This window comes from Anolis carolinensis, chromosome 1, assembly GCF_035594765.1.
Source record: "Anolis carolinensis isolate JA03-04 chromosome 1, rAnoCar3.1.pri, whole genome shotgun sequence".
Classification (NCBI taxonomy): Eukaryota; Metazoa; Chordata; class Lepidosauria; order Squamata; family Dactyloidae; genus Anolis; species Anolis carolinensis.
The window spans coordinates 156,286,001-156,300,055 of NC_085841.1; the positions used below are offsets into that span (position 1 = coordinate 156,286,001).

Below are 14,055 nucleotides of genomic sequence, written 5' to 3' on the forward strand. Positions count from 1 at the left end.
TGGAACCTAGGGGACACTCCAGTGGGATGAGAGAGGAAAAGGTGCATAAAGACTTTCACCTATGTGTGGATTCAATGGCATGGGCTTTACTGATAATTTATCTTGTTTCCTAATGAAAGCAAAAAACCTCCCCCCACACAACCCACCATGTCTCTATTAAAAAGCAATCAGATTTGGTATGTTGGTGATACTTTAAAGAGCACATTATGTGGGAAAACAAAATAAACATTTACCCTGGCAAATGAAAGCAGCCTTGGGGTTTTGACATACTTGGCAGGCAAGCAGAATTATATTCGCATCAAGCATACAGAAAACCTAATTTAATATTTAAATATTTGCTTAAGTAATACACTATTTTAAGGAAACACATTGGAAGATACATTTCTGTCAAATTGGCTTTCATAAAGATTCCAGGAAAAGTACTCCATTGAATTAATACATTTAGAACTGATCAAAGACCTTTATTCTCATTAGATCTCAGAGGATAAGACTGCACACTCAGCTTATTGAATGTTTCAGCAAAGCTCTTTCCAATTTTACTGATTTTGAACTTTTGAAGCACTATTGCCAAAATACGGTATATTGTTCAGATGTGAGTAATTCTTGATACAAACAACACTCTGAACTCCCCAATAACATTTCTTATTCTTAAGTTTCTGATACAAATCAGATAACATTAAAAAAACAAGCCCAACTAAGTTAAAGAATCTCATACCTGATGCCCTCTAAGCCTGTAATCGCACCTAAACACATGTTACTAGAAGAACTGCATACTCTTTCCCTGTTTAGTTTGCCTCCACTTCCGTCAATTTCCTCTCTTCTCTCCCTGTTTCAGACCTCAGAATGCAAGTTCTCCATGGGAATAACCTGTCAAAACGTAAACTGGTTAAAAGTAGAAACCAGTCTTTTCTTCTTCTTTTTTGGGATTCTATTTTCCTGGTGTGACTAGCCTCAATCTCAGGTCATCTTTATGAGCAGCTGCTCTCAGGAGGGAGGGACATTTGCATAGAGGAAATAAGCCACATAAAGTAGGTCAAAGTCTGGTTGTGGGGGAGCTAACTGCCACTAGCTCTCTATATAGCTATACCATAAGTACCAGGAGCAAGGCATACAGGACCTTGGAGCACAGGGCAAAGTGTACAGAGAAGACAAACAGGAGTGTTTACTGAGGGGTTTGAGGAGATGTCATGGATTTCTGTTCCATCATCTACTTAATCTACTACTTAATTCTGCTAAAAATCAATGGTAGGGGAGCTCATGCACCTAAGATGTGGAGGGTTCATTTTCTGGTTTGGCAAAGGAAGTTGAGCTACTATGCATCTTGTCTTAGTGAGATAAAGAGGCGCTTCCTCATCGCCATACATATCTCCTTAGTAAAATGCTATCCTTGTGAGCAGGTATTTCCTTAGATAGTTCTGATAATGTGAAGACTTGTTTCGATAGCATTCTAAATGCGCAGGCATTCAGTTCCACACAGGCGGAACCAAGTTTGTTTTTTAGTTCCCAAACCCTCATGTCTTGCTTATAGACTTAGTCCGTCTACTGATGTTTACTGTTTTTTAAACCTCAGCTGCAACCTGAAATAGAACAGGTTCAAACCTGGAGCAAGCACTGACTACCATCTTCACAGTTATCCATTTCTTTTCCACCTTCCTATAGACCTAGTCCACATGGCCCTTCTCATTCAAGGTGGGGAAATGTTACTCTCCTTGTCTTTCCACTTTTGCTATGGCATGACCCTTGACATGTGCCGGCGGATCCCATGGAAGACAACATGGTACATGTTACAACAGCTATGAAGGTGGAAGAAGGCTGCAACAGACTGAGAAGCCATCATCGTTGTGTTAACCATGCCACTGGTTGGGACCCTCACTCTGTGAAGACTGTGTGCTGATTGGCTGTGCACTGACCTCCACACATTAAAAACCTTACACACAGGCATCTTCCAAGAACTTGGCAGGCCATCATACTTGGACAATGAGGGATCGCCTAATAAGTGACGTGCCTATATGTGCTGACACCTGGTGGAGTGTATACTCCATATCTGGACTCTACTTTTATGTTATTCTGTCCAAGCTTTTATTTATTTTGTTAAGGATTTAGATAAAATTTTCCTAACTCTATTAATATTGTTGTTGCACTTACAACCCACTGAAAACTGAGTTAGCTGAACTTGTTTGAAATCTGTAATCCACTCTTGTAGTTCTAAACCTATCCTGGGATATAAAGTAAAACATGCCAATGACAGGCCCTTTTCTATGGAAACATACCTGCCTAACTACAGTCTATCTCAGTGGTTCTCAACCTGTGGCTCCCCAGGTGTTTCGGCCTGCAACTCCCAGAAGGCCAAAACATCTGGGGTCCCACAGGTTGAAAACCACTGGCCTATCTGAAGACAACAGCATAAGGATACACTAGATACAAAATGTAATGCTACAATCCATTCATATTTTCTCTTGTTTCAAAGTGGATGCACTGCATTCATCCTCTCCATTTTTTCCAGAAGTTGTTTGGTTTGCTTTTCATAAGGATTTCCTCCATTTTCACAGCCAGATGATGTGAGTAGCACAATATTTTTCTACAGATGTGCCCAGCCTTTGAGAATCCACGTACTTTATATAGCAATCCCAACAGTGCTCTTGTCATTGGTGCTATATATTACAGCACATGAATCCCACACAAGTGGATGGACAGACCCTAAATAATACCATCTGACAACAAGAGAAAAAAAAGTTAGAAGCCTGACAAAGCTTTGGAAATGGCAGTTGACCTTGGGAATAAAACTCAGACCACAAAAGGGAGTGGGGAAGGAAAAGTTCAGGTTCTTTCATTTGATCAGATCAAGATCCTGTTTTAAAATATTGTTTTGTATACTCCACTGTATAAGAAATGCTATAATGTAAATATTGTTCTTTCATTTATAAACTCAGTAATCTATTTTATTATTTAAATACAATCCAACTGTCACTTTTTACTTTCACTTTTTGCCTGCTCTTAAGTGTCTGAAAGGTTCAATTGGCCATACAAAGAGACTTTGCTTGCTTCAGGGGAACAGATAGTGTAGTTTTTCCATTTTATGTCATAATATTCCTGGATTCGGCTCTCAATTAGAATCATAGAATCATAGAGTTGGAGGAGACCTCATGTGCCATCCAGTTCAAGAATCAGGAAAATTGCATTCAAAGCACCCTGACAGATGGCCATCCAGCCTCTGCTTAAAAGCCTCCAAAGAAGAAGCCTTCACCACACTCCGGGGAAGAGTGTTCCAGTGCCAAACAGCTCGCTCATAGTGAGGAAGTTCCTCCTAATGTTCAGGTGGAATCTTCTTTCCTGTAGTTTGAAGCCATTTTTCCGTGTCCTAGATTACAGGGCAGCAGAAAACAAGCTTGCTCCCTCCTCCCTATAACTTCACCTCACATATTTATACATGGATATCATGTCTCCTCTCAGCCTTCTCTTCTGCAGGTTAAACATGCCCAGATCTTTAAGCCGCTACTCATAGGGCTTGTTCTCTAGACACTTGATAATTTCAGTTGCTCTCCTCTGGACATATTCCAGCTTGTCAACATCTCCCTTCAACTGCGGTGCCCAGAATTGGACACAGTATTCCAGGTGTGGTTTGACCAAGGCAGAATAGAGGGGTAGCCTGACTTCCCCGGATCTAGACACTATACTCCTCTTTATGCAGGCCAAAATCCCATTGGCTTTTTTTTTTTGCTGCTGCATGACATTGTTGGCTCATGTTCATCTTCCTGTCCACGAAGACACCAAGATCCTTTTCACATGTACTGCTGTCGAGCCAGGCGTCTCCTATTCAGTATCTCTGCATTTCATTTTTTCTGCCTAAGTAGAGTATTTTGCATTTGTCCCAGTTGAACTTCATGTTGTTAGTTTCGGCCCATCTCTCTAATCTGTTAAGATCATTTTGAATGCTGCTCCTGTCTTCTGGAGTATTAGCTATCTCTCCCAATTTGGTATCGTCTGCAAACTTGATCGTGCCTTCTAGCCCTTCATCTAAGTCATTAATTAAGATGTTGAACAGAATGGATGGAAGCCTGTGGCAGATCTGTTAATTATACAGCCTCTAACTTGTATGGACATGTCCTATTGTAGTGTTTGAAAAAGTGCAGAATCTTTCCTTTCTATCTTTTACTCAAAAAAGGAAGGCAAAATGGCAAATGGATTCTAAAGGTCTCAGAAGAAGTAAAAATCAACAAAACCTAAAACAAAGCAAAACAGAATGAAGAACTTTACCTCACAAGGACTGGAAAAGTATTCTGACATTACAAACCCATCTTGCTAGGTGCTGGAGCACACTTATCACATAAATCTTTTTTTTGTAAGTACTTTCAGAAAGATGAGGAACCAGAGCAGTGATGCATGGACCTTTGAGTATGGGGGACAATGAGGGATCCTGCCAGGCAACTCAAAGAGGCAAACAGAAGTGAACAGAGTTGGAATGCACAGACTATGTGAATATTGTGTCTGGAATTGAGCCATGGCAGGCAGATAAACAATGGGCAGATAGCACAGGAGGCATGCTGTAAGGGATTTAGGCCATGTTTGCTTGCAGCTGCACTTGGGTTAGTGGCAGGCGGGCCAGTGCCCACCTTTTGTGGTGGTTGGTATGGGTTCCTGATTCCATGGGGCATCAGGAATTTTATATAAGGATCCATTCAGGGATCTGATGCCCACTGAGTTGCTTCCTCCAACATTCCATAGGGAAATGGCAGCCAGATCAGGAGTTCATCAATCAGCAGGCAGGCGGGATGATACCCTGATTCAGACCAATGTGATGTGGCAATTGTATCTGCAGCAAAAGTTGTATCCATACATTTTAGCAACATCTGTAAAAAATCTATCATCTGTACAATGTTCCTAACATCTGTAAAATACACAAATTCATTCTACCTATTGGTCAATATAACTGTGATGTCAATTTTGGCACTGTGGTGTGTTATTTCCGATCTGGGCATCTTCACTCTGTTCATGTAATTTGCACAAATTATGGTGTGCAAAATATGTCTTTTAACAAATGAATCCAGTATTATGCTTAATAAAAAACTATTTGCTGGCAGATTTTGCTCACATCTAATGAGTGGAACCACAAAGAAAAACAGTCTAGCATACGACCTCAGGAGCAATGCCTGTCCATTATCCATAGTTACTATTGTTAGATCAACATATTTAGAAGTCTGGTTGAGTGTACACTAATATGCAAGCATCAAAGCAGACAAAGTAATCTTTCTGTTATTATCAATAGCTCCCTTGTCTAACAAGCAAATGAAAGTTATTCGTCATTAATAGAACAGCAGCTTTTAAATGCTATATTGAAGGAAAATGGTGCTAAAAATCCATTTTCTAGGATCATTTTTGTATCACTTCGAAGGATCTTTGAGAAAGTCAAACATTTTGCCATTAAGCTGTCTCCAAAAAGAATCTTATATCAATTTTGGTTGGCAAGAAATCTATTTTTCAGGTACTATTTTCTTCTATTCAAGTTATTCAACTTCTACTGTTTATTCAAACATGAAATGCACTATGAAGGCAGTATGGTGCCTGTGCTGTTGAATTATTGCTATGCAACACCCAAGAGTTGGAAAAATATCCCTAAACTGGAACGCAGAGTGACAGATGAATAGTGTTCCCTCTAATCCTAAGGGAACAACAACTGAAATGCAACATTTATAGAGAGCAATATTGTTTGCATTCCGGTTCCAATTTCTGATGGGAAGGTTCCTGTGTATTTGGAATAGGGAGATTATTCCTATTCCAAATGCTATCTGGCAATTTTATATAAAATAAATACTTTCACCAATAAACCATAACTTAACTGAGGTTTGCTTTACTTTTAAAAAAATGCACAGAGCTTTTAAAAATATTTTTTCTTTATCTTATCACAACTGTTCTATTGGATACAGAGCCTTTTATAAAGAAACACCTAGAAAAATTGTCAGGTTGGGTATTCCTTATCCAAAACGTTTGGCACCAAAAGTGTTTTAGCTTTCGGATTTCTGCAAATTTTGGAGTACCTCTATTTACATACAGACAAGCATATCTGAATATGCATCTTGGGGATAGTTCCCAAGTCTAAATATGAAATTCACGTATATTTCATATACATTTTACACATATAGCCTGAAGGTAATTTGCAATAATATATGTGTACACTGAACCATCACAAAGCAAAAGTGTCACTATCTCAGTCACCCATAAGGACAATTTTGGAGTATTTCAGAAATCCGGATAAGGGATGCTTAGCCAGTATTAGAACTGTACACTGGAGAATCTCAAGAAAACATATGAAATGTATCTGAGGAACAGTGAGTATTCAGATGTTGCCTTTTGATCTTTTTTAAACTATGGTTTGGAAAAATGTGATTGTGCCATGCCCCGAACATTTGTTTCCACATGTCACTACCATGCTTATTTACTCCACCTTAAAAAATACTTCCAGATCATCCTACCACAGTTTGCAAATACTACCATGTTATCAAACTGTGATGAGCAAATGATGGGCAGATCTGGAAATATTATATTATATTAATAATAACTTACTATTGTATTGTGTATATGAAAAAGAAAAGAGAAATAAAAAAACAAAAGGCATACATAAAAAGAGAAAAATTAACAAGACGCTATACAGCAATTACATGCAAATCATGTAAAAGCTATTATTAATTGTACAATTATCACATATTATCAAACCCCTACCCCTCTTTCCTCACATCCATGAACCCATCACCCAAGACCTTCCATACACCTCATGGTGGATCTCATACCTAACAAACAACTACCCTTGTAACTTATTTTAATAAATTCCCTTTATGGCTACTTTCAAATCTACGTGTGTCTTCCTTTCCAGATAGTCAAATGACAACCTCAATTTATTTGCAAATTCTTCATAATTACCTCCTCTAATGTCATTTGTTATATCTGGAAATATTTTAGAATCTTAATATGGATATGGAGCAGAAAGAACATGATCACAGAATTAATTTCAAATTATTTTGATTGCAACTATTGACAATGTGACATTCACACACGATAGAGTTCCAAAGTTTCTACTTGTAAAAATGTTTTATTCACTTTAAAAAGTCAACATATTTTACTTAATTATTTCTTATAGAGGCTTTAATTGGCAAAAATGTGTTGGGCTTCTTTAGAAAATAATCCATTTCCATTTTAAATCTGAAAAAGCAATGCCACCCAATTGCTCTCCCTGTCCAAAAATTTTCAAGATCAGTGGTTCTCAACCTGTGGGTCCCCACAACTCCCAGAAATCCCAGTATGTTTACTAGCTGTTAGGATTTCTGGGAGTTGAAGGCCAAACATCTAGGGTTGAGAAATGCTGCTCAAGATTCTCTCGTCATAACCCCAACACAGAGTTTCTCAGCACATCCTTTTTGATGGAATAGAATATGTTTTAAAAATGGGAAAATTTTAAATAAATTTGTGCATGGATTTACATTACTTGATTTGTTATCGCATTTTGGTTTGAATCTGGTAGGTCATTTCCAACTAGGGCAGATCTGCTGAATTAACTGCTGAACAAGGAGTCAACACATTGTTAAATGTCACTGATTCATTGAGTCTGATCTAGCTGAGGCTAACAATATGACTCTGCTCATTACATGATAATTTACAGCTGTACATAGTACAACACAGTATCAGAATATGTAAGAAAATATGCAGATCTGATCTGTGTTGTTGGATCTTGCTCATATGCGCAAGCCACTAGTTGATTCATTCATGAAATGATGAATTAACTGTTAATGTGGAGATCATAAACAAGGAGCATGGTTTCAGTTTCAAAACTATTTTCAGATGCTCTGGCTTTTATGCTTCTTGTAATTCAGGTTTCCAGTTCTCTATCTTTGAGTATCAAATTTAAGAATCAAACTTAGCTTACGAGACATTTACGCACTATTCATGAAAAAACTTGCTAAAACAGAAACAGATTGGGTCATAATATTATCTCTTATGTATAATACTGTTGATACATTTTAGTAAGAAGGTCAGATATTATTAGAAATAACTGAGACTGTGAGTTTGGAACAACACCAAAGTTTGTCGAACAGTAAGTCAGATTTCATTGCTGTGTAACTTCAGTCAGTACCACTTAATGCAAAGTAAATCAGTGGAGCATAGCATCAACAAACAGAAGATCTTATGTCTAGAGTCTTAAAAATGTTTTCAGTTGCTTCTGCTGACATTATATTACTTTTGTTTTCTCTTACAGTGACTCTCATCCCTCTGTTAGCAAGTCTTCTTAATCTTAGATGAAAGCTAACAGAGATATATTCTACTTCAGTAAGTGAATGGGTTCAGCTGCTACTTTCGATCAAAATAATTCTTTCTTTCTTTCCTAAGGTTTTAGAATCACTTTAGTATTAGAATCACTTTCATGATGCAACTACAGAATATATCTTGTAAATAAAATGATACATCATTAAGTTTGCACTGTATTTTTAAAATATATAATTTCACAAAAACAGTTTTAAAGAAACGCAGGATAAATAATATTTGTTTTTTATGTAACTCAAGATAAGTGAAACCATACCACTAAACAATCATATCCTGTTTGGGTCATAACGACATCAGAAATACATGTTTATCATCTGCTTTGGACAATGTAGCAAGCTTTTGGCCCAGGGCAAAAGGGAAATGAAACCATTTGCAGTTGGCCAAACCAAGATAACCACATATTTCTGAAGTAACTGATACCCAAAAGGAGCGTAGTCATAAGATCATAATTCATGATTTAAGTACACTAATTCTTTAAAGGAGTTTGTTAAAGATTTTAAAGTGAAAACTGGACTTCCTTCAAAACACAGCATGCAGAAGCCAGGGTATATGAAAAATGGCAAATTAAGGTATTTTGTATTACTTAAGATACTAACTTCCACCTCTTTATAGGGAAGGGAACATTTTTATATTGTTTTTAAAGATCTGGAATATTTTTAAAGATGCAGGGATGTTATTTTTATAGGATCTCAATGACAAAATACCTTCGCCACCAACTCTAATGAGAAAATAAAAAAATAATTTTCATCATTTCTAGTCAAATTGTCTAATCCAAGAAAACCCTCTTTTTAAATCTTTTTCTTTTCAAGCTAGTATAACACATGCCCTAGAACAAATTCCTTATCTATATCTTGTTGGTATTATTCATGGTTTGACATTAACTCTGGACCAATGAAGATATTTATTTGAATTGAATTTGCAAACCACAACAGTTTAGCACTATCTATAGCTTGTATTGGTGCAGGTAAAACACTACAATGTCAGTGACTAACCTAGGCATCACAGAAATCCATATGCCTAACATTTCTGACATGAATAATTTGGCATGTTACCTTTCTGTCTTTCTTACAGTGTGGAAGAAAGTCTATATGGAGTTGAAAGACATCTCTGATTCATATACACTCAACCTCTATCTCATAATACAGGGCTTTCCACTTGGGTCAAATTCACTTGCATACTCATCCAGTAACAAAACCTACAACTTTATGGGAATGGGTTGCTTTGAGTTTTCAGGCTGTATGGACATGTTTCAGAAGTATTCTCTCCTGAGGTTTCATCCACATCTATGGCAGGCATCCTCAGAGGTTGTGAGGGCATCCTCAGAGGTTTATGGGAACCAATCACAGGGCAGTGTTGCTGAAGGCACTAGCCATGTAGTAACCAGGACTGTCTGCAGGCAAAAGCCTACTTGTATAGCTCTCTATGCATTGCCCATGAGGTGCACTAAATCCCAATTTGCAAAAGCTTCCAACTTGCCTGGAAAGCAAGTGTTTTAGGCCCAATACTTTAATTCAGGAATGAGACCATTGACTTGTTTGACCTTGATAGCATAGCTAATTGAACGGATTCTCCTAGGAGTACTGTATATTCTTTCTTCTTTCAGGAATACAGAACAATGTATCTCACTCAACATTTGCAACCTAGAATGAATTTTCTGTAGTACGTAAGAGGAATACTCAAATACAAAAAAGTCGATGTATTGTCGAAGGCTTTCATGGCCGGGATCACAGGGTTATTGTATGTTTTCTGGGCTGTATGGCCATGTTCTAGAAGTATTCTCTCCTGACGTTTCACCACATCTATGGCAGGCATCCTCGGAGGTTGTGAGGTATGGAGAAACTATGCAAGGAAAGTTTATATATATATATATATATATATATATATATATATATATATATATATATCTGTGGAAAGTCCAGGGTGAGAGAAGAACTCTTGTCAGTTGGAGGCTAGTGTGAATGTTGTAGTTAATCACCTTAATTAGCATTGAATAGCTTCATCTCCTGGCTTCTTCCTGCCTGGTGGCATCCTTTGTTCAGAGTCATTAGCTGCCCCTGGTTGATTCATAACTGGAACTCCTCTGTTTTCAGAGTGTTGCTTCTTATTTACTGTTCTGATTTTTGAGGTTTTTTTTAAAATACTGGTAGACAGATTTTGTTCATTTTCATGGTCTCCTCCTTTCTGTTGAAGTTGTCCACATGCTTGTGGATTTCAATGGCTTCTCTGTGTAGTCTGACATGAGAGTTGTTGGAGTGGTCGAGCATTTCTGTGTTCTCAAATAATATACTGTGTCCAGGTTGGTTCATCAAGTGCTCTGCTATGGCTGATTTCTCTGGTTGAGCTAGTCTGCAGTGCCTTTCATGTTCTTTGACTCATGTTTGGGCACTGTGTTTGGTGGTCCCTATGTAGACTTGTCCACAGCTGCATGGTATACGGTAGACTCCTGCAGAGGTGAGAGGATCCCTCTTGTCCTTCGTTGACCGTAGCATTTGTTGGATTTTCTTTGTGGGTCTGTAGATAGTTTGTAGGTTGTGTTTCTTCATCAGTTTGCCTATGCGATCAGTGGTTTCCTTGATGTATGGTAAGAACACCTTTCCTCTGGGTGGATCTTTGTCTTGACTCACATGGTTTGTTTTTGGCCTCACAGCTCTTCTGATGTCCATGGTGGACTATCCATTGGCCTGTAGAGCCCAGTTTAGATGCTTTAGTTCACCTTGGAGGAGGTGAGGTTCGCAGATTCTTTGCGCACAATCTGTCAGGGCTTTGATTGTGCTTCTTTTTTATTTGGGTGACAAAAAGTCAAGTTTTCTCTATAATTTAAGAGGGAGGTGGACTTCAGAATGTTAAAATGCACAATGCAAATAAAAGTAAACTGTCTCCTTCATATCTGTAAGAATGAACAAAGATGCTTATAGAAGGATGCTTGCAATTACATAAGAGAAGAATGGAGAGGAAATGCTATGCTATGAAGATCTTAACTACATTTGATTTTAGCCAAAAGGCCGAGAAGCGACCTTGGCACAAATCCTGAAGAAAACTTAGCTAAGGACAATGGAGAAACTCACATAGTGACCGTTCCGCTTCTGCACCCAGAATCCACACCAAAAGTTTCAAATTTGTCAGCATCTGACTAGCCCTCTCCAATGATGGAAGATCTTAACTAGTATTTCCCATAGCTGAGACAGAAAATGGCACAGACAAATGCATATTTGCCTATGACCACAAAATGTGTATAAATTAAGATAGCATTTTTGTAAAACATATGGCTAGCTTGCTCAAAGGTTCAATTTTACCGATGTAACTATTCAGCTTCATCCATCATGGAAAATATTGCCAGCTAGCTTCTCATCTTGAAGGCTCTCTTTATTACATCCCAAAGTCAATACATTACAGAAAACCCTTAAGGTGATTGCTCTTTAACAGCTAGAAAGCAAGTTACAGTGCAATCCTAAGAAGTAGAACCATTTAGGTTAAAGGAGATTTACTACCATGTCATCAGAATTGTAGCCTTGGTTGATTTTCTTCAAAATTGTACTTAAATGACCTAATTTGCAAAAGCATCATAAAAAACAAGAAATGTCAGGCCATTATGCAACTATTCATAATTCTTTCAGTAATTTAGTCCGAACAATATAAAAATAATTGAATTAGAAAAAACATTTAACATTCTTTAATGGAAAATTTTATCCCTTTCCCCATAAAACAGGGAAAATCTCTCTTCGCATTCTTTGTGTTGCTTGCAAATTAACTTTCATAGGCAAAATTAGAAACAAATCTGAATGTCTAGTATTCATTAAAATAGAGATCTTCAGAGTACGAGATAAATATTTTAATAAATGAATTATAAGTATGTTTTTACTTTTAAAAGCTAGAAAACAGCAATAAATGCAGGAGAAATAAATGTATTCCATTTCTGTAGATACTGCAGATGCAGGATGAATGTGAAGAATCCTGTGACAGTAAGGAATTGAACTAAATCACCTTCCATTAATGGACTGAAATTTGGGGGGGGGGGGGGGAGAGAGAAGATAAGAGGATCCAGAATTTACCTCCATTCTCTCTTGTTTAACATCATCAATCTCATCATCTTCCAACAAGGCCAACAATTCTCCAGTTTGATCAATTGAGGCAATAAAGTCTTGAGCAATTTTCTGCCGTTTGTTGGTGCCGCTGCTGAATTTGTCTGAAAAATATTAAAGGAGGAAGATTTTAAAATGTGGTTTTGATGCAATTGTTGCAAAAAGACAGAGGCTTGGATTTAGAATATGCCTCCTGGGAACATGAAGCCTTTCTTCCTGAAGTTATGGCAGTAATATGATATTCTGTTTTCAGATTTTAAAAAAAATACTATTATGAAGTAATTACAGGCAAAACAAAATTCCACTGACAAACAGCAGGGAAGAAAAACTGAGGCATATTTAAAATAAATATTGATTTCATATAAGGATATAATGATTGCATGGTTAGTCCAATGGATGACGACTGAAAATGTTTTGATACACTTAACATTAAACTGACAGGACATTTCTAAAGAAATGTATTATTTGTAATAAAAATGTTGGAGAAACTACAAATCACAACCATTACCTGTCACTCCCACATCTTCAAACATATGATTGCCTTTTCAGCATGGTGCTTTGGAGATACCAAAAACAATCTATATATATAAAAGAGTGATGGCATCACGGCAATTCACAAAACAACAAAAGTACAGGCCCCCCCAACCTCAAAATTTGACAACACAACCCATCATCCACGCCTCAAGGTTGATACAACAAAAAGAAAAGAAAAATAAAGTCCTAATTAGAGGGAGAGCAATAATTTTTTTTATCCAATTGTTGCCAGTTTAGAGGGCTAATCTCTGCCCACTTGGTTGCCTAGCAACCAAGGGACAGCCAGGTTTCAGTTAGGGGACAGGCAGATTTAGGCCTCACTTAGACTTCTTCCACAGATTATCTAATTTGCACTGGATTATATGGCAGTGTAGACTCAAGGCCCTTCCACACAGCTATATAACCCATTTAGAATCTTATATTATCTGCTTTACACTGGATTATCTTGACTCCACACGGCCATATAATCCACTTCAGTGTGCATTTTATACAGCTGTGAAGAAGGGGCCTCAGATAATCCAGTTCTGAGCAGATAATATAAGATTAGAAATATACAGTAGAGTCTCACTTATCCAACGTAAACAGGCCGGCAGGATAAGTGAATATGTTGGATAATAAGAAGGGATTCAGGAAAAGCCAATTAAACATCAAATTAGGTAATCGTTATACAAATTAAGTACCAAAACATCATATTATACAACAAATTTGACAGAAATAGTAGTTCCATGCGCAGTAATGCTATGTAGTATTTACAGTAGAGTCTCACTTATCCAACACTCGCTTATCCAACGTTCTGGATTATCCAACGCATTTTTGTAGTCAATGCTTTCAATATATCGTAATATTTTGGTGCTAAATTCATAAATACAGTAATTACTATATAGCATTACTGTGTACTGAACTACTTTTTCTGACAAATTTGTTGTCTAACATGATGTTTTGGTGCTTAATTTGTAAAATCATAACTTAATTTGATGTTTAATAGGGTTATCTTTAATTCCTCATTATCCAACATATTCGCTTATCCAACGTTCTGCCGGCCCGTTTATGTTGGATAAGTGAGACTCTACTGTACTGTATTTACAAATTTACCACTAAAATATCACAATGAATTTAAAACACTGACTACAAAAGC

General features: G+C 37.3%; 1 protein-coding gene across 8 annotated transcripts in view; it reads right to left on the bottom strand.

Moving 5' to 3' along the window:
* The window catches only part of supt3h (SPT3 homolog, SAGA and STAGA complex component), a 293,254-nt gene that overhangs the window by 72,272 nt on the left and 206,927 nt on the right, over positions 1 to 14,055 (bottom strand). For all 8 annotated transcript variants that reach the window (XM_062957052.1, XM_062957063.1, XM_062957059.1 and 5 more), the window contains one exon: positions 12,357 to 12,490. In XM_062957052.1, coding sequence (XP_062813122.1) covers positions 12,357 to 12,490 — 134 coding nt within the window. The remainder of the gene's footprint in view (positions 1 to 12,356; positions 12,491 to 14,055) is intronic.